This window comes from Gavia stellata, chromosome 13 (genome assembly GCF_030936135.1).
Source record: "Gavia stellata isolate bGavSte3 chromosome 13, bGavSte3.hap2, whole genome shotgun sequence".
In the NCBI taxonomy this organism is placed as follows: domain Eukaryota; kingdom Metazoa; phylum Chordata; class Aves; order Gaviiformes; family Gaviidae; genus Gavia; species Gavia stellata.
This window is the reverse complement of record NC_082606.1, coordinates 22263909-22283127: the sequence shown is the minus strand read 5'-3', so window position 1 is coordinate 22283127 and position 19219 is coordinate 22263909. Positions and strand designations below refer to the sequence as shown.

Below are 19219 nucleotides of genomic sequence, written 5' to 3'. Positions count from 1 at the left end.
AAGGAATAGAAAGTGGAAATTTTGTTCTTGTTTCTTTTGGCTATTAAGACTGTAAACTATCGCAGCATGTTCAGTCAAAAGAAGTATTCCTTTTATTAATTTTCTTTCAGGTTTGTTTGGGTTTTTTCCCCTGTTTTCTCTGCAAAAATCTCTGCACAGGTATAACTGTGCAGCTCCAAAAATACCAGAATGAAATTAAACCTGCAGCTGGCCAATGGTTTCATTCTGACGATCTGAAGCAACACGGAGCTCTAGAACAGCAGCACAGGTTCAACTCTCTCTGTGCAACTGCTTCTCAGCTGGAAGTGTCAGAAACAGAAGTGAAGCTCACAGCACGTGAAAAATCTTTATTAAGTTGTCTCTATTGTCCAGCAGGGTAGCTAGGGATTTGGAGGGCCCCAGACAGAACCACAACATCCTGTACAAATAAAGTAATCACTACAAATAACAAGCTACAAATAACAAAAACTGCTGTCAGGGAAAAACACTGTGAAATTTTCATTAAAATATTCTGTATACATATACTTAAACTGGAAGGACCCTAATTCTCCTTTACACTACCTTGCCAGGGTACAAAAAAAGAGAGTCATGCAAGTGAGAATCAGGCCTCATATGCATACTTCTTAAAGCCCTACACCTCACGCTATAAGCTTTTTCTTACTCCAGTCAGTGAGTTCCCATCACCAAATAAGGAGGAAGACAGAGGACAAGACAGGAATGGAAAGCAGGACATCCTGAATCATCCAGTCCCTTCTCCTTCTTTCATTTCCTCCCTTTCCCCTTCCTTTCTGCCAGGAAGTCTAAGTATCACATGTACTCATTCCTAAAAGTATTAAGCTTCAGTATTTTAAAACTAGCAAGAAATACCAGGGGTCAAATACCCATCAGAATATGTTACAGAACCTTCCACCTCTGACAGCTAGGAAGTTCCTGAATTCCAACCTACAACAATTGATGGGCAATCTATATCTGTTTGATTTTGTGCCAACATTGCCTTCAGGCCTAAATAACTTCCTTGCTTCTGGATGTTTAGGTCCTTCATGCATTTACAGACAGCAATCATACCAGCTAGGCTCTCCATCTTCATTTCACTTAGCTAAGTAATTCGAGCTCTTTTCATTCTTTCTCTTGAGAGGTTCTCTTCTCCGAAAAAGAACAGGGAAGCATCCAAGATCATGTGCAAAGCGAAAGGTTTGTATATGGTGGAAGCAAATGAGTAATTGGAGACTCACATAGCCAAAATTCCATTTTACCAGGAACAGAGCTTTAGAAAGTGTTAATATGGTAGTCCACAGATGCATAGCATACTTGAAATGCTTGACAATGTATACAGGCTGACAAACACCTCTACTGTTGATTTCAAGCAGTAACCAAAGGGGGGGGGGACCACAGAGCAGGAGAGGAAAAAAACCCACCATCTTACAGATGAAGGGAAAAAACCCAACAAAAAAACAGTTTTCAATTTAATTCCAAAAACATTTCCAAATTCTGATGCAACTATTCTTTACTACTTGTAATCTTTCACAATGAAGATTTAATGTTAGCAGGATGAAGGAATATTTCCACAATTAATTAATTCTGGCTGTTTATAGGACAACAGGTTGCTGGATTTACTTTCACTAATCTACTTTTAAAAATACTTGACACATCTCTAAGCCTGGCAAAAGCTGGCTATAAGGTGTTACATGTGACAAAGAGCAGAAGTCTAGGAGACACACATACCAAACAAATCAACATACAAAACAGAAAATTAAGCAAGATAGCTCATCAGTGTAAACAAGACTCAACACTCCCATGAGTCTCCAAAGGTTTCCAAGAAGTAAATGAGTATCAGACATCTAAAAGCAATTTAAAATTAAAGGCATTTCTTGAGTGAAAAAATATGTCATTTAATATATTGCATGTTTGCTGAGTAACTTCAGGTACTAAAATCAGCAAGTGATTAGTATATCAGATTTATTCTATGAAACAAGGCTAACATGCAATAGGGAAACGTGAAGACTAAATCAACGTATCCTCAACTACCTTGAAGAAAATAAACTGCAAAGTCCTATACAGGCAAATATAAAAATAGTATTTCCCCCGCGTCAATCCAGAACAAAAACTGCGTAATATTCAGATCATAATGCTTAGATACAATCAGCAATTCCTACCAAAGAATAGTTTTTAAACAGCTTATCTCTCAGTTAATCATCAAAAGAGTTTGCTAGAAATGTCACAGGTGGAGCTGCTAGCTGCTGATTTTTTTTTTCTTGAGATGTTTGGGTAGGAAAATGAGATCTGAGCCTATCTGAAAATGTGGCAACAATGATACATGCGGAGCGCTGTAAAGCTCAAGACACACATCTCACTGCAATTCTGTCTCACATACCCTCTGTCAGGGTGGTACATAAGCATATCAGAACTGTTTACAGATCCAAGAGAAGGCTGAACTGACCATACAGGGACAGGAATCTGTTCTTCCAAGACGCATCTTTGTTTCAAGGCTCAGTTAAGAGGTAGCTCATCACCTTAATCTAAAAATTAAGCGGTGAGCACAGACCTGTTAACCTCTAAGAAACTCCTTTTGTAACACTTCATTACTTCAGGGCGCTGGTGCTGTATCTGTGTAACTGAAGCCAGGGTGCTCACCCAGATCCATAAGCTCAGCTGATGCTTCATAAGCAACACGTAACAATCCAGCGTTCGGTCTGGTTTTTTTTCCCCCACAAGCATACCCATCGTTAACTTATACCCACCTTCCACACATTTACACAGTGTAATGTTTGTATTACACACAGGAAAGCTCAGAAGCGTTTTCTCCAAACACACTCGCTGACGTACCTAGCATTACATGCTAATTACTGAAAAACAGATTTACTGAAACTAGCGTTAGTTTGGTTGAAAGCCAAGGCCGAGGAAAAACAAAACACCTTTTCTACAAATCTGTGATCTTCAATATAACTTCTCCCACACACGCATTTATAAAATATGCCATTGGGAATGTGTAATTTGGCACTTCCTAGGTAATTATATAATCCGAGAATTCAGCAGATGCCACTACGGACTACAAGAATAGTTATACACGTTTGCCTCTATTTTTCCCCAGCTTATTTACCTTTCACACCTGACAGAAGTTTATTTATTGCCGAAGACACCACCCACTTATTCCGCTGAGGAGACTCCTAACAGCTCCCTCGAAGGCGGCAGACACCCCCAGGAATCAATAATGTTGATTTTTCTGGAAACCAGGCCGTGCCGGTTTAAAGCGAGACGGCTTAAGGAGAAACTAACCCCGCGGCGCTGGTGCCGCTTCACCGCCTCGGACGCGCGCTCTTCCCGGCCCGCAGAGACCACCCCACCGCTCCGGGCAGCGGGAAGGCTGCAGCAGGGGCGGCCGCGCCCGTCACCTCAGGGACGCGGGACGGCGGCCGCCGCAGAGCGCGGGCAGCCCCGCCGGAGCCCCGGCCACCCCAACCGGCTTCACTCACTCTGCCGAGCTGGTCCCGTTGACGGCGGAGCCATCCGGAGCGGGGTTCAGCTGAATGGGCCCGGGCTTCTTCTTCGGCATTTTCTCCCCCAGACGGCGCAGAGGGTAACGGACGGAGACGCCCCGGCCCCACTTCGGCCAGGTTCGAGGGACTTCCTGCGGCGGAGCAAAGTTGGGGGCTCCTCTCGCCGCCGGTGCGCCCGCGGGCTGCGGACAGCCTCCTCAGCAGGCGGGTGCCCGTGCCGCCGCCAGACCCCGGCCGCGCCGCCCCTCCCGCCCGGCGCCGGCCTCCCCCGGCGGAGCAGCGCCGAGCTCCCTCCCGACAGCTCCCGACGGGGAAAACTGCCCGGGCTCAAAATGTGCCCTTCTTTGGGACTGCGCCTGCGCGCACCGCCCGGGCCCGCCCAGGGCGCAAGCGCGGTGGGCAAGCGCATGCGCACTGGGGGGAGAGAAGCCCTCCTGAAGCCCTGCCCTCACTGCGCTTTGCCCGCAGTTGCGGGGCTGGCACGTCGCGGGGCGGAGGCGTCGCTCCCCTCCGGGCAGCGGCAACGGCAGCGCTCGGCCCCGCCGCCGCTCTCCGCGTTATACGGTTCATGACTTCAGGTTCTTCAGTTGGGTTGAGAATTCTCTCCGCGATTAATTAAAATAGCTGCTTCCAACAGGCGACGTCGTCTTCTCCGCAGAGAAAACCCCCTTCTTAAAACGGCCTTTTATGGGGCAGTTTATCTCCCCCACACGCAACCATTAACGTACCTCGACGTGGAAACTTCTGTATTTATAATTAAAACATAAGCCTCCGTTGGGCTACTAACGGCTGCTAAATTCTTCCCAAAGTAAACGCCCGAATTGAAAACGGAAACTTGAGGATTACAGTTACAAAACTGCTAATTATGAACAGTAAAATGAGCATGAAAATGAAATGCCCAGGCTGCTGTGCTGTAGCTGCTAGGAATGGCCAGATTTGGTCACCTATACGTATTTCACACGTTAATGTGACAATGGGTTTATGCGTGTACATTTCTGTGAAGCTCTGACGTACATCGCCATGATTTTGCGTCTCTACGTTTTTGTAATGATATTACTTTAATGAACCTAAAATTATAAGCAAGAAAATTATTTTCCAGGAGCTCTCTATCGTGTTTTGGCATACAAAAGCAAGAATGTACGGCTGAGAAAGTATGATTTATAAAATAAATTTTAAAAAATCCATGTTGTATATGGGGATTGTACTTTACGAACACACTGCCCCTTGAACAGTTTTAAGGTTAGGCATAGAAGTGCTGTACTATTAGGCAGCAGGGCTGCGACCCCACGCCACGGAAAGAACAATGCCTCTTTCACACGGGTAATTCTGGGGAGAAAAACACCAACATAAATATGAGGTTAAAATTTCAGAGAACAAAAACCTGCTGAAAAAAGCTACCACGTTGGGATTCAAACTGATCACTGCCTTAACATCCACTTGCTTCCACACGTCTATGAAGTACTGTTTTTTCAGAAGTCTGCCACATAAAACTAGAGGACACGTGAACCGGTGGAGGTGGAGGGACCCCCCTGAGAAGGGGTGACAAACAGGTGGGATGACGATGTCCTGGACGGCTCAGCTGGCCCCGGGGCGGGTGTGCCTGGCACGACTGAAACAGCGCCCGTCAGTACGGCTGAAACCCGTACAGCCTGTTAGCAGCCGGGGCCGGCTGACGGGCCAGGGTGTGTGTCACCCCGTGGTACGTACAACTGAACGTCCCTGCTCCAGTCCCACGGTGGTCTCTGCTGGGGTGGGCAACGTGGCTTTAACAGGAATATACATCCTTCTTCTTCAGTCAGGAGCGGCTGTTCCTCCACACCAGTTCTCTGAGAAGGAGAATTTAAATTTAGAGATTCCTGTTATTTAGTTGTAGATCTTAGGGGGGAAAAATGGAATATTAGAGTACTATCAGTGGCCCTATTTGGATCAACAAAGCCAATCTGGGTATTATGCATGTGCAGTGCTTAGAACTATGACACTCCTATGCTAATCATATGATAAGATTCAGGAGATAAAAGGAGTGCCATGTATTTGACTTTTCTGAGCAGAGTGACAATACAATCCTGCCTCTACTGCCGAGATCTGTAAAGAAGTTTGGTAAAGTTTGTGCTGCTTTGGAAGATTAACTTCTCATTGTCCAAATCCAGCAGAAGTAAGATGAAAACTCTTCTAAGGCCTGTACCCTGAGAAGTTATCCGTTAAGCAGATTTCTTCTGCTTTCTGACACAGCTGAGAATTTCTTACCACTACTACTGTAAGGTTTTATACTCTAAAGTGCTCTATCTGTCAACAAATGTGACACATCGAGAAGAAAAGACTCTTGCTGAAGTGGTAAATGAAATCTCTCACAGACACACGCGAGCCAAGAAGTAGCACCGAATGACTTGGTGTTAAGGTTGTGGTTAATGGCACGGTGCTGGGTAGAAGAGTGAAAAAACACTTTCTTTGGTAGTTCCAGCACTGACCACTCGAACTGGTGTTGTATTTCTGTGTTTTACATCTTTTGCCTGAGAGCAGAAAACAATCGATGTCTAGAAATGCCTTCCTTCCTTGCTAGGCAGCTGCTCCAGCGGGAGCCTTAGAACAGTGCGTGCGTCTGCGGGCAAGGAGCGGGAACTCTTCACAAGCTCCTGCTGTGTTCAGTGCCTGCAGCAAACACCGCAAAGGCAGTGACCTCCATCTTGTGAAGCAGTTCTCAGTCACATGCTCTTTATCGCTTATTCCATAAAACACATTTTTTGCAGACATTCCCTAACTTTTGAAGCGATATGGTCTTTTTCCTATACAATGTAGATGTATGAATACATCACTCAAATTAGTAACTTCTTTACAACCATGGACCAGTTTTATACTCCAATGAGTTGATTCAGCCACAAATTAAAATATAAGAAATGGGGACTTATATAGTTATTTGGTAATTTTTAATTCTGTGTTACTTTCCTTTCTTTTTTGCCACAGGATTAAGGCGCTACTGTAAAATTGAATGACTAGCATTTACAGTAACTCGTGAAGTATCAAGTCTTTCTATGTTAAAATCAGACCTTTTTTTTTTTCTCTAAGAAGACACTAAGTTGCAGCTGAGGTTGTTTTTCTCTTTACACAACTGTGTGTGGGGAAACGCAAGGACTCCTTTGTCTGAAACACTGAACTCCTTTGCAGCGAACTTGTGAATATTTGACAAGTATTGAATGCACAATTACTATATATGCCCCATAAAATTGCAGTTGCGCTATGCTGTAATTGCCCACATGAATTATGCAACTCTAGTTATTCTACTATGTTGCAAAGTATGGCCTCTTTTTCTCTGAAAAGATTATTGCAAGGAAGTTTTTATTTTTCCTTTTAAATATTTGGACTGAACAAGGAAGAATTTTAGTTGTGAATCTTGAATTTTCATCTAGAGTTTGAATTATTTTTCTCCTTGCAACATTGTTTGGTTTTCTCCATCAGAAAAAAGCCTAGGCAAACAGATAGGTGACTGGACATATCTGCTGAAAACAGAGGTGTCGGTATGTAGAATTTTTGAAACACAGTAATAAAGAAGTGTGGATCACATTGACTGACTCAGCTGACAGTAAAAGTGCAGAGTAAATTCCATAACAAAACTTATATTGTAAATACTTTGTATAAAGAACCACTCTGAATTCCATTATGTTTTAATTTCCTGTGGTTTGCAAAAGTAAAATAATATTTTTAATCAAAGTAGCCATTAATGCTTTTATAGAAACTGAAATTGTGAACAAACTTCCCTATATATTATGCGAAAATGCTATATCTTTCCTAATATCTTACCCATTTCTAAAGTAGAAAAGATTAAATTATTATTTTCCCAGCTTTGCCGTTCACCGACACGCTCTCTTCATCCGATTCCAGCTATTAAGAGATAGCTCCCTCCTCTGGAGCACTTCATGCACTGCAAACATGTGGAATCTTTGAAAAATTACGGAATTGACTCACCTGTTTTAAAGTCCCTTTGACCACGGCACGGGCGTATGGATTGATGCCACCACAGAAATCCTTTCTGTGTAACTGCTGCTGCCATCGCCGAGTTCCTCCAGCACTGTCGTACCCCTGGAACCTTAGAGGGACCCAAGAGCTGGGTGGCCCCTAGGCTTTACTCAAAGCATCGTAAGACACCTTATTTCGTTTTTTTTGTTGTCGTTAATTTTTTATAGTTACCACACTGATCTATATAGGCATACAGAATGACCAGTTGTCTTTTATATGATTATATAGCACATTTAAAACGTCTCAAGGTTGTTGTAAGTTGGTTTGAACTTCTGTAAAACAAGGAGATTTAACTTCCGTGTATTTGCAACTGAAAATTAAGCAGGAAGATTAAGAAGGAACTGCGTTTTGCTTTACAAACAGGTGTTTCTGAAAGTGAATCATGGAGGAAAAGATGACAAATATACAGTAGTGTAGTCTCTATGAAAGACTTCTGAGCAAGGTGATTTTCTGATTTATTGATTCTACCACTGCTTGGAAAAATAGAACTGAAATATGTCCCTGTAAATAGAAATGGATCAAAGAGGCTTGTCTTCATTACCACTTTTTTCCCCTCATGGCAACCCGAATTTTATCTAGTATCTTCCATGAAAAGGAAAGCGTGATTACTAGATACATTAATTACATCACTAAATTAGCCCAACTTTTAAAACTCGATTGCCACATAAAGCTGCGTATTTTCCTACCAAAACATGCACACAAAATTTTATTTGTAACCTTTAATACTTCTTAATCTATTTAGTTTTTAACAGAGCAATTTAAGGACATAATTAGTACCATAAGCAATGGAATTCAAAAAGCCTGATTCAAATTTGATTGAAATTGGCCAACAGGATCAAAAATTATTAGAAGGGGGCTGACAGACAAACTGACTTTCAGCCAGAGATCACAAGCTTTCTTGCACGTCTTGTTTTCCGCAAGAAGCGGGGATTGAAAAGAATGTGGGTCAGATCACAATTTTAATTGTTTAGTAATATACTAAAAAGCGTAGAAATTAATGTTTAAGATGACTGTATAATATAAAATTTAGATTAGATTAGCAAGGTATAAATCACAAATAGCTGAAGTTTGCTAAATCCCTGAGATGTGATCTCCCACTAACACAGCTACAGAGGTACCCGTTTTGCCAAGGGTTTATTGCATGAACAGCTTTGCCAACATAATACTTAAAGGGTTTTTGCAGAACAAGTATTACTCCCATAGGAGTAAAGCCCTTCAAATGTAGAACTAGCCAATTATCCATTTTACAGATTTTCTTTGCCACATATTACGTGTAACATAAAAGAGGAAATGAGACTGAAATATAAAATAAGGTTCTAATTTTCTGCAGTTTTTCTAATGAAATGACACTATTCAATAGTGAAACAAGTAAGTAATACCGCCGTTTCACCTAAACTAGAAACCAGAAGTGTTTTCTAGAATAGAGGCAAGCTCTGGGTTGGGTTTTTTTCCTGACTTATTATTTTATCAGCATGTGGCTGGTTATTCATTTCCTAAGGAAAAAACAATAATCAATGCCTGCCAGCACATGCTTTTCATTTAATTAGGAACATAGGACTGGAAAGAACCACCTAGGTCATCAAGTCCAGTCTCTAATTAAACACTCTTCAAAACTATTGATTAATCAAAGTTGCATAAATATGGTAGGTTTTATAACACTGTACTCCTCTGCAGAGATTGTAAGTGTTCTTCTGCTTTAATCTTTGTACAATGTTTTTTGTACCTTTCCAGCACTTTTTTTCTTACCTGTTATCTACCTGTTCTGGCAAAGGCAAAACATTTAACCACAGGACAGAGCTCCGCTTGTGCAGCCCGGTTGACCTGGGTATATATGGAGACTGGCCAGCCATGTAAATTAGTACTACCTTCTCCCTGCCTTTGCTCTCGGAGACCCCTACTATGTTATTTCTCTTCTACTTCGCAGCCAATTTTTCAGAAAATATACAGGGACTTAAGGGAATTCTGAAAGCTTGAGGTCTCTAGGAAGTTCGGTTGACATTAGCTAAGTATTTAAAATTAAATTACTTCACAGATGAAAAAGAAAACCATTAAATGTTAAGGAAATCGTTTAAGTGAAAAGATGTATTACACTAATAATTATGTATCAGATATTCAGGCTACACCCAAAACCTAATTCATTTGTTTGTAAAGATTTTTTAATATAAAGAGTGACTATTATTTTCAATGCAAAGAGCTCATCGCACAGACATTTGATTTTCAGTAATTTTATATGACACAAATCTTTTAGTGTTTTGAGCTAGAAATTAGAAGCACTTGATCTATAATTATTAGTATATCTGTGTGTTTATTTTCATACTTCATGTCAATTGAAGAAATTGGCCATATTTAAAAAGTTAAGATAAATGGAGTCAATGCTAAAAAATCCATTAATGCATTCTTTCTATGTTTAATGTATTTTTGACTATGAAAGACGCTGCTGCATTTAGGAATACACATTTTAAACATTAACTGTTAAAATAATTTTGACTACAGGATAGTACTTTTTTTTTTTTAACTGGAAAGTAACTGCAATTGATTTTGTCATAATAGAAGGAATACATTAAATTACCAGAAACATTGTATGTCAAATTCAAATTCATAGAGAAATAAGAGAAAACCCATTAATTTAATGTATTAATATTTGACATTTATTTTTCATTTCACTTAAATGAAGAGCCTGTAATTGAAGTCAGATACACTTCTATGGACTGACCTGTAAAAATACAAACCCAGAATTTTTCAGATGCAACAGCACTGGAGACCGTAGCGTGGAGCTTCTCCTCTCCTATTGCTTTTGCAGCCCAAGTCCTTAAATGGCATTTTACGCGCACAGCTGCCAAAACTCTGAGGGCTTAGTGTATTTATTACAGTCTGGACAGTTGCAAACTGTTTAATTACCAGAAGGCTCTAGCTAGCACCGGTATGGAGGAAAGCTTGGAATCACTACCTGTCCTGGAAGTCCTTCCCTCAGAAGTAGGAAAGTGAGAAAAGGCTCAACATACGCTACTTTAAGTCCCATTTCTGGGGCTGACTCATCGTGGGGCCTAGCAACCTTAGATACTTCGAATAAAACCCATCCCCAGCAACTTTTGCCTGAAGAGGTGACGCTAAATAACGCTCACCCGGAGAGCGCTGAAGGAAACCGCCGCCCCAGCCCTGAAAACGCCTCAGCAGCCCCACCCCGCCCATTGGCTTTTGGCGCCAAAGCGCCGCCGCCGATCTGCCGCGCATGCGCCCTGGTGGGGAGCCGCAGCCGGCTGGCCGCGCTCCTCAGCCGACCTGTGCGCGAGCTCGCGAGACCTGGGGCTCTCGCGGCACTTCCCCGGGGCGCTGCCCGCCAGCTGCCGTCGCTCGCCGGGGCAGGAAGCTGAGGCGGCGCGGGGAGGGCCCGGAGCGGCGCTCGCTGGGGTGTGCGCGGGAGGCGGCGGGGACCTGTCTCCCCCTGAGAAGGCAGGCGAGAAGCCCTCTTCGCCCCGCTTTCCGCCGGTGGGAGGGGGAGAGCCTCCCCCCCCCAGTGCCCGGACGCCTCGGGGCTGCTCTGGCGGCGTGAGGGGAGCGGGGCCTCCGTGGCGCCCGCAGGTTGTGGCTGCGGAGGTCTGGCCCTGCAGCCCGGCGAGCTCCTTCGCTGCTCGCTCTCGACTCCCTCAGCTTCGGGCTCCGTGAGAGTTTCGCAGCCCGGAGGTAGGGAGTTCACCTCCGAAAGTCGGTGTAGACGGAGCTGCTTGGGGTGTCCTCTCGTTACTAAAACCGTCTGGGAAGCAACTTTCCCTTAAAAAAGAGCTGTTCCTGAAGCCTTGGGAGTGCAGCCGTGGTGAGACGGGGTCATCCTAAACCCGGTTGGAGCGATGTGCCGAAGTCTCTGGAATTAACTTCGCTTAAGGAGCCGGAAAAGGGGAATCCTCTTCCAGACTGCTTTTTTAAGTGGGTAAGGAAGGAATTACCACCCCACCCCCGTAGGCTTTGATTATCGAGGGTGTGAGTGGCAAACGGCTGTCTTGATAAGTGCTTCGGTTAGAAATCCAATTCTTTTGGTTTATTCCTATGACCCGTACCTGCCGCTCCCATGTAACTCTGATGAGTTGAAACGTGACAAACCCTTATTTTATTCAGCCTAGTGAGGCTGGATTGTGCCTTTTCTTCTTGCTGCTTCTCTTTAAACGCTTTTGGTATTTCTTGCAGGAGCGGAAAAAAAGCTTATCGGTGGCAATGATAGATCCCTTAGAGAACAACTTGTTTGATCTGCCTGATTATGAGAATACAGAAGATGAAACGTTCCCACCTCTTCCACCTCCTGCCTCTCCAGGAAGAGACGATGTTGAATGGGCTCAAGCTAATGGAGGTGAGCATCTGTGACCCCTAAAGATCCCATTTGGCAGTATAGACAATGAAATGCAGTGAAATCGGTATTATTGGTGTTGTACTTCCCTACCTTGAGTTTACTGCATAAAAATAGTCCTGTGTAGATAAGAAAGCAATTTGTGAAATTACATTGTTATTGATTCTATGCTTCTGACTTTGTGGGAAAAGTTTATTTTTGTAGATTCCCTGAAAATATCTGCACAAATGAATCTTTAGCTGTTCTGACAAAATGTTGGTAAAGATAACTATACAGCAGTGATCTGTAGTTACCCTGTATGACTTGGATTTCAGAAGAGGTAAGAGTGTTGAATGTAGTATTCCAGGCAGATGTTGGTAGCTTTTGTAGAGCGTATGACCTAGGAAAAATCCAAGACACTTCAGGACGGTAAAACTTAATTATTTGTATTTGAAAAGATCTTACTGTGTACTGAACAAGCTAATAAACAGTAGTTAAATGAAAATCTTTATACTTCCTACTTCTACTCATATTTGCCTATAGTGTTAAACATATGTTGTCCTTGATCCCTGCTCTGTCCGTTCACTAAAAAATAGGATTTTGGATGGACTTAATTCCGTGATACATGAAAAGGACAACTTCTCAATTCCTGATGTTCAAAGTAACAAAAAGTAAACCAAGAAATCAGTATGATAACTAATTGCTAGCTCTGAGATAAGATGGGCGGTGGTGCTTTGTCCTTTGCAGTCAAATAATGCATACTAGCCCTAATCAAAAAGTATACGGACTTCTGTTCTTCAGACACATTGATTGTGGTCATATATCACCTCTTTATTTTTTTGAAAGAGATGCTGGTGTTTTAGGTCTGTCTTGCAGATTTAGCAGTGGAAATTCTGGGACACACCTGTCAAACTATGTTTATTGATAATTTGAGTTTCTTAACTTTTAGAAGCAGCATCTATTCTTAATACATTTCTCATCAGAAATACGATCTAAAAGTTCTAAAATTAGGTTCCTTGAAAGAGGAATTTCCTACTTTGCCAGCGAAGATGATACTTCAGTATGTTTTGAAGAGGCAGATTTATTTCCAATCTGTCTTGTGGGAGAAGAAAGGTGAAATATGCAGACGTTTGTTTAGAGTACTATACCTGCAATGGAATACTTGTGACTGTTGCCTTTTTGATAGGGTAGAAACTTAAATTTTATGTGATATAATTCTAGTTGTCATTTGGATTGTATACTTTAAGTATGTTATTTTCTTTATTAGAACCAGATGGAAACCAGCAGTCACAAACAAAGGATTCTGCTGTAGCTACACGGAGGGCAGTTAAAAGACCAATGCCTAAACTAGATGCCCAGAGGTAATTTTTTACAGAATATTTCGTTCTGTGATGAATTTGGTATATGGCTGTGGGGGTGATTAAGGTTACTGTGATTCCTGCTTGGTCATAACCAAGTCAAAGATCAAGAGTTTTGGAGTTGAAAGTGTGTCTTGCATGCTGTATCTCAACCTTTTTATTCCTTGCTTACTTCTGTAATGCTGTTTATAGTCTAACTTTCTTGAAGTCTCTTTGGGACTTTGTACATGACTAATAATTTAAGATATACTTATTATTCAAGCACAGGACTCTTCCAGCTGAATCTTCTTTATTTTGCTTCAGACATAATACTGTAGATTTCTTTCTTTAATAAAAGCGTGCTTCAAAATAAAACCTCAATATAATGGTGACTGCAGGGTACTACTTAAAGTACACTTACACCTGATTTCTGTCCAAGCTGGATAAACTCTGTATAAAGATAAAGGACTTTTATATTTTCTTTGCTGTTATCACTAAAACTGCTGGTGTAAGTCCTTTATAAGCAATGGAAAGAATCTGAGCTTTCAGTTTCTTCCTTTTTAAATACACTAATGAAGTTAGTGATACCACAGGTGGATGCTCTGGTCACGCATCTGACTAGTTTTCCTTGGCCAATATAGTTACTAGAACTGACTTTCCATGTAATCAAAATAAAAAAGCTCCTTGGGTTGGAATATATGAATGGTGAATTTCCCAAATCAGTCTTTGGTCTTACAGAGTCTTTATCCTATTTTGTGCGTTTTCTTAACAACTTCTAACTCTGTACTTTTTTTTTTTTTTTTTCAAATAGAGCTCTGTAGCTTTAGGCTATTTAAAGGAATGTGAGGTTGTGTGGTTTGTGGGATTTTTTGTTTTGTTGTTTGTTTATTTTTAATTAGAAAAAGAAAGTATGGGTTTCAAATAATTTCACCCATTTCCTATTAACAGGTTAATTTCAGAAAGAGGACTTCCAGCCCTGAGACACATGTTTGACAACGTAAAGTTCAAGGGCAAGGGGCACGAGGTAAGACATAGTGAGCTTTTGTTTTGTTTCCTGGGAGGTTAATCTAGACTTGATAGATTGGTGCCCATCTGATACGGGGAGAATTGATACTACACTGTAGTTAGCCAGCTTTCTCACGGTATTTGAATGTAACCTTATGGGGTTTTGTAGTTGCAAATTTAGAAAAAAAAAAAACAAACAAAACCAAAAACAAAACAACAACCCCAAACACAAATGTTTTAACGAAATCCATATTTTGATCTTAAAACTATTTTCCTTTACTCCGAAACTAGAATATCATGTCTGTGACTCTTTGTATTGTCCATAGAAAGGGTTTTCTAAAATTGGAACAGGCTTATAAGACTGCCTACTACATCTGGCCTGCCTTCACCATCTCATTTCATGATCGCTTTCCTCTGTTAATGAAAATCTTCTGGCTTTTGTGACACCTCAATCCTGAAATATTTTAATATTGAAAAAAGTGTGATATTACCATTTAAGTAAAGAGAAAGCAGTATTTTCTCTACAGACTGTCTCATTGTCTTGGATACACTTCAACATAAAGAGCTCATTTTTCTTTGAATATCGTTAGACTATTGGCACGCCTGCAGGGACGCCTGTGCATCTCTGGTTTACAGAGAATGTTCGCGGTGTAAGTTTTTTCTTTACAGCTGGAGGCAGTTGTAACTGAAGAACTAGGCAATGCTACTGATCTGAGCAAAAATCTTTTACTAGATAAGGTTATTTAGATGTACATTTTTCTGTGTGTTCTAAACATCAAAATAAATGCCAGCTGTGCCCCTATGGATTTTTTCAGTCTGCGTGCAGACCTAGGTTGCTTCTCAGAAGCCTGTCAGATGTTTGACTGTATATGCAAATGCTTTTCCTGAACTCGGATCTCTATTCTTCTGATAGCTTGAAATTGCACTTACAGACTTGATTGTGGGAGGAAAGGCTACCCACACATTCATATTACTTAAGTTTTCAAGAGACTTTAAAGCTGCAGGTGCTTAATATTTTCAGAAATGTTGCTGTGATGTTTCCCTCTGCAGTCTGTTGACTTAATCAACTTTTACTAGCTGGAGATCTTGTTTTACACTCTAGGCGGAAGACCTGAAGACGCTCATACGACATATGGAACACTGGGCTCATAGACTGTTTCCCAAATTGCAATTTGAGGATTTTATTGACAGAGTCGAGTCTTTGGGAAACAAAAAGGAAGTTCAGGTAGGTGTCGTTCTTGTCAGTTTCTTTTCATGCAGTGTAAGAGGTAGGTTTAGGAGAGCAATTATGCCACAAAAGAAGACTTAAGTTGTGCATACTGCTAAAGGAGTAGAATGTTATTTATTTTTTTAAAAAAAGCTCTTTCCAGTATTTGAAGTGTTTAATTTTACATTTAGATACAAACTTTCTTTATTTGAATTGGTACTTAAGAGAATCGGCTTCAGCTTTTCCAGGGCATCTTTAACCAAAGTAATTTGCTTAAGAGGGCTGGAACTGGTTGGTTATTGGGTTTTTTTTTATTTGTTTTTTAACGTTTGAACCTGCAAAAGAAGACTTAGGAAGAGTGCTGCTTCATCTGGCTGGGTGATAGATGAAGGACTAGGAAAATGATCCACATCCACATGGTGCACAGAAATCCACAGCATTAAGTCATGGGTCAAACAGACATGTAGTGAAAGGAGTATTTTTTTTCAGAGTAATAAAGTGTGAAGAGAAATGGGGAGTAGTATTAAAAACAACAATGTTGCACAAAAGATCTTGTTACAGATGATATACCAGTATTTTAATCTCTCATTTGCAGACCTGCCTAAAGCGGATTAGACTTGATCTTCCTATTTTACATGAAGACTTTGCAAGTAATGAAGGTATGCTCATTGTGCTGTTTGTTCAGTAGTTCAATGCTTAAAATTACTTTACTTCCCCTCTACTGACCAGAAATTAATGACCATGATAGGTTTTTCTAGTATAGAGGAGATTGTTGAGTGGTCCTCTGCTTTAAAACCAAGCTTCTAAGAGACTTAAGATTACAAAACTGAACTGGTACTCAGACTAAAATGCTACATATATGTAAAAAAATAAATAAAAGTGCGTGCTATACTGAAAGGAAATGGAAAATGGGTATTATTACCAGCATTGTAAGAAATATTCTTCCAGAAAAAGCCCAAAACTGCAATTATTAAGTGAACATACTGGTTTGTATTGTACTCTGAGCGTGCAGTCTGAAGAGCTCTTGGATCTTACTAATGCAGAAATCAAAGATTCATGATACATTTATACCTCAAGGTATGACAGTGCAGTCAGGGTGTAGTGTCCTTTTATAGGGGAAGTACTTACTAATGCTTGTGGGCACTGCTATGTGTATGAGTCGATCTTGGCCTATAGCTACTATTGAGTATTTCTTCTTCCAGTATCAAAATCCAACCACTTAACAAGTTGATCATTCAAGAGTCTCTTCCAATCAGATGATGTTTTTAGATAGACTAGAAATACTCTTTTTTTTTTTTATAAAAAGAGAGAGCAGAATTCATCTGGTAGTTTGAAAGAACCTTTATTAGCAGAAATGAGAGAATTTCATAGTCGTTGCTAAGGTCCTTTGCAGGTGTTCACACTTTCATTGTGGGTCTCTCTTGAAACAATTACCTACCCGTTGTCCAGTGTGTCTTCACATGAACCTCAGTCTCCAGACAAGCCAGTGCCTGGGAAAGGTGTTCTGGTGGATGAGTTAACTGATGGTAAAACCTTGCCTCACCTGTGGGGACAACCTTCGGGCAGTTAGTGACATGTGGCTGTCTTCACCATAGGCTGCATTTGCTAGAAATGGAATGCAACCGTAAGCAGCCACGAACAGTAAAGCAAATGGTTCCTGCCGACAGTGTCTGTAGAGCTATCAGATTTTTCTGTGCGATGGTTCCATACATTTGTATTTAAATGTGGCGCTGATCTGTTCTTGACCAGTGTTAGCGAGCGTACGGATACAACTGGTCAGTCTTCAGTTGAAAAACTTGTAGCTTACAGTTTTGAAATAAAAACTCAAGCTGGGGTATTGTATTAAAACCCAAAACCTTGTTGTCAGCAACTTGTCTATTCACAGGCTTACAGTGGTGCAGAGGCACAAGCATACTTGGCCTTAGGCACTCTTGAAAAAGGGCTCTGCTTCTCTGCTGGTGGGTGAAGTTTGTCTAATGGAGTTGGACTGCCTCCATTTTGCATGTGTTAATGTTGGCAAATGAGTAAATATTCCACAGCAGTAGCACACTGAATTCAAAACTGACTATTCAATGTCTATGTTTGAACCTCTGTCTGATTGCCCTAACTGGTCCTGCCACTTCCCAAAGGACAGAGTCGTATTAGTAGGGGTGGGGAAAAAATTATCTGGCCTTTCAGTAAGGATTGCCTGAATTTATTGTCTCTTTTAAACCTTCAAGCACAGTTCATGATTGCTAGCACAGAGCTATGCCTCTCTGAATTCAGGTATTTATTATTGTTGTGTGTTTGGGATCTCGCTCTGATAAGCATTTGCTGTATACTTTGAATATCAGGTATGTGGACCTAGGCAGAAAACTGACCATTCCAAATTATGGAATACCTTTAGCTGTCAATACAGCTTTAAAATGTAGAACATAGAAATGCTTTTAAAATGTTCTTCTGACAGATATTTAGCAGTAGATCTCTCTGGGTTCAAAGTCGTGATTTCTGCCCCTCTTCCTCCTCCTATCCCCTCATTTTTAACCAGATGGCGGAGGGGAAAGCAACGGACTGGGTACAGCCACTGAAGATGTACGTTCCTCCTCTGGAAATGCAGAAGAACTTAATTCTCTCGCTGGTGCAACTCTCACGGAAGAGCAGCAACAGCGAATCAAGAAGAACAGGCAGCTGGCCTTGGAACGTAGGCAAGCAAAGATGCAATGTAACAGCCAGTCGCAACACAAGGGTAATCACCTCTGTAACTTAAGTGTGAATGTTAAGGTCAGTAGCCTCACTTGTACAAAAGTGAGCTGCTGAGTCAGTTAAAGGAAATGGTAGCAGCTGCTTCTCTAGTAAGTAGCAAAACGTGTAACTCTCAAATTTAAACTGTGTTCCTGGAGTTAGACTCCTCCAAAGCTAAGTCAGAACTAGTTGTCCTGCCACGGTGCTTTGTCTGATGAAATGAAACTCAACTTGCTGGTCACTTCTGGAGTTGGCTTTCCTGCAGGTTGTGATTCTGGTAATAGAAACTGCAGTTAAACACACAGCAACAGTGTTTTCTCATGGTAGGAAATTGGGTTTGTTTTTTTTCTTTTTCAACAGAGCTCTCTGCTGGTTACTCAGAAGAGGAGTTTAATACCCTACTCGCTCAGGATCCCCCTGACCTTATTGAAGACACTCAAGCTACTGCAACCAAGGTTGCTGCTACAGAAGCTGAAGATGGAGATAGAGAATTGGAATGTGCCAGTGAAGAGCAGTAACCGTTCCCCATGCTTTGAATGACTTTCTTGACTGAAAGACGGTACTTAAAACAGTGGAATCATTATATGGAAATGTTGCTGGCTCTTTGCTCTCTGACTCCAGAAGCTTCATGGAAGTCTTTACCATGACATCTGTATTGTTGGACAGAACTCTTGAAACTGCAGCTGAGCAACTCCATACACTGGAAAACAGAACGCAGTTCTGCATCTGCATTTGAGACATCTTTTCCACCTCCCCCTCCTGACTTTCTCTAGGGAAGGTTAATGAGGTTTTTTACTTACTTTGAATTTTGTTTACAGTTGATGTCAAACTGAATTAACTGGGATATTGACAGGTGAAGTTTCTATTAAAGTTGTTTTGTTTTTTTCTAATAGAGGGTGTATATACTAGCGGATAGTGCTATGTCTGGACAGGTGTCCTGGATTTTTTTAACTTACTCATCAAGTACCTGTATTTTCTTCTTATAAAATGGAAGCTATTAAATTTCAGAAGTCTAAACCTGAAATTCTTGCATGAGGCTGTTGCAATGACATGCCCTCCAAACTTCCCCATCCCTTGTGCTTGTCAGACATCTCTTCACCGATGAGTACATCCCCTGAGGGGAGCATGATTT

The 19219-nt window shown here is 41.3% G+C and overlaps 2 protein-coding genes and 1 non-coding gene across 3 annotated transcripts in view; 2 read left to right on the top strand and 1 right to left on the bottom strand.

The window, feature by feature from the left end:
• Window positions 1–3668, bottom strand: part of MAP2K1 (mitogen-activated protein kinase kinase 1) — a 41047-nt gene extending 37379 nt beyond the window's left edge. The window contains exon 1 of the mRNA XM_059823782.1: window positions 3471–3668. Coding sequence (XP_059679765.1) covers window positions 3471–3550 — 80 coding nt within the window. The 5' untranslated portion in view covers window positions 3551–3668. The remainder of the gene's footprint in view (window positions 1–3470) is intronic.
• Window positions 3669–11301: 7633 nt separating this feature from the next.
• TIPIN (TIMELESS interacting protein) lies at window positions 11302–19070 on the top strand. The gene is made up of 8 exons (XM_009817176.2): window positions 11302–11427; window positions 11682–11841; window positions 13085–13178; window positions 14103–14178; window positions 15262–15384; window positions 15962–16025; window positions 17894–18091; window positions 18448–19070. Exons 2-8 carry the CDS (start codon window positions 11709–11711, stop codon window positions 18603–18605), a joined length of 846 nt encoding a protein of 281 aa, XP_009815478.1. The 5' UTR covers window positions 11302–11427; window positions 11682–11708; the 3' UTR covers window positions 18606–19070.
• Window positions 16943–17079, top strand: LOC132318056 (small Cajal body-specific RNA 14). Its single transcript, XR_009484275.1, has one exon. It is a non-coding gene; the product is annotated as a small Cajal body-specific RNA 14 (non-coding RNA).
• Window positions 19071–19219: the final 149 nt, after the last annotated feature.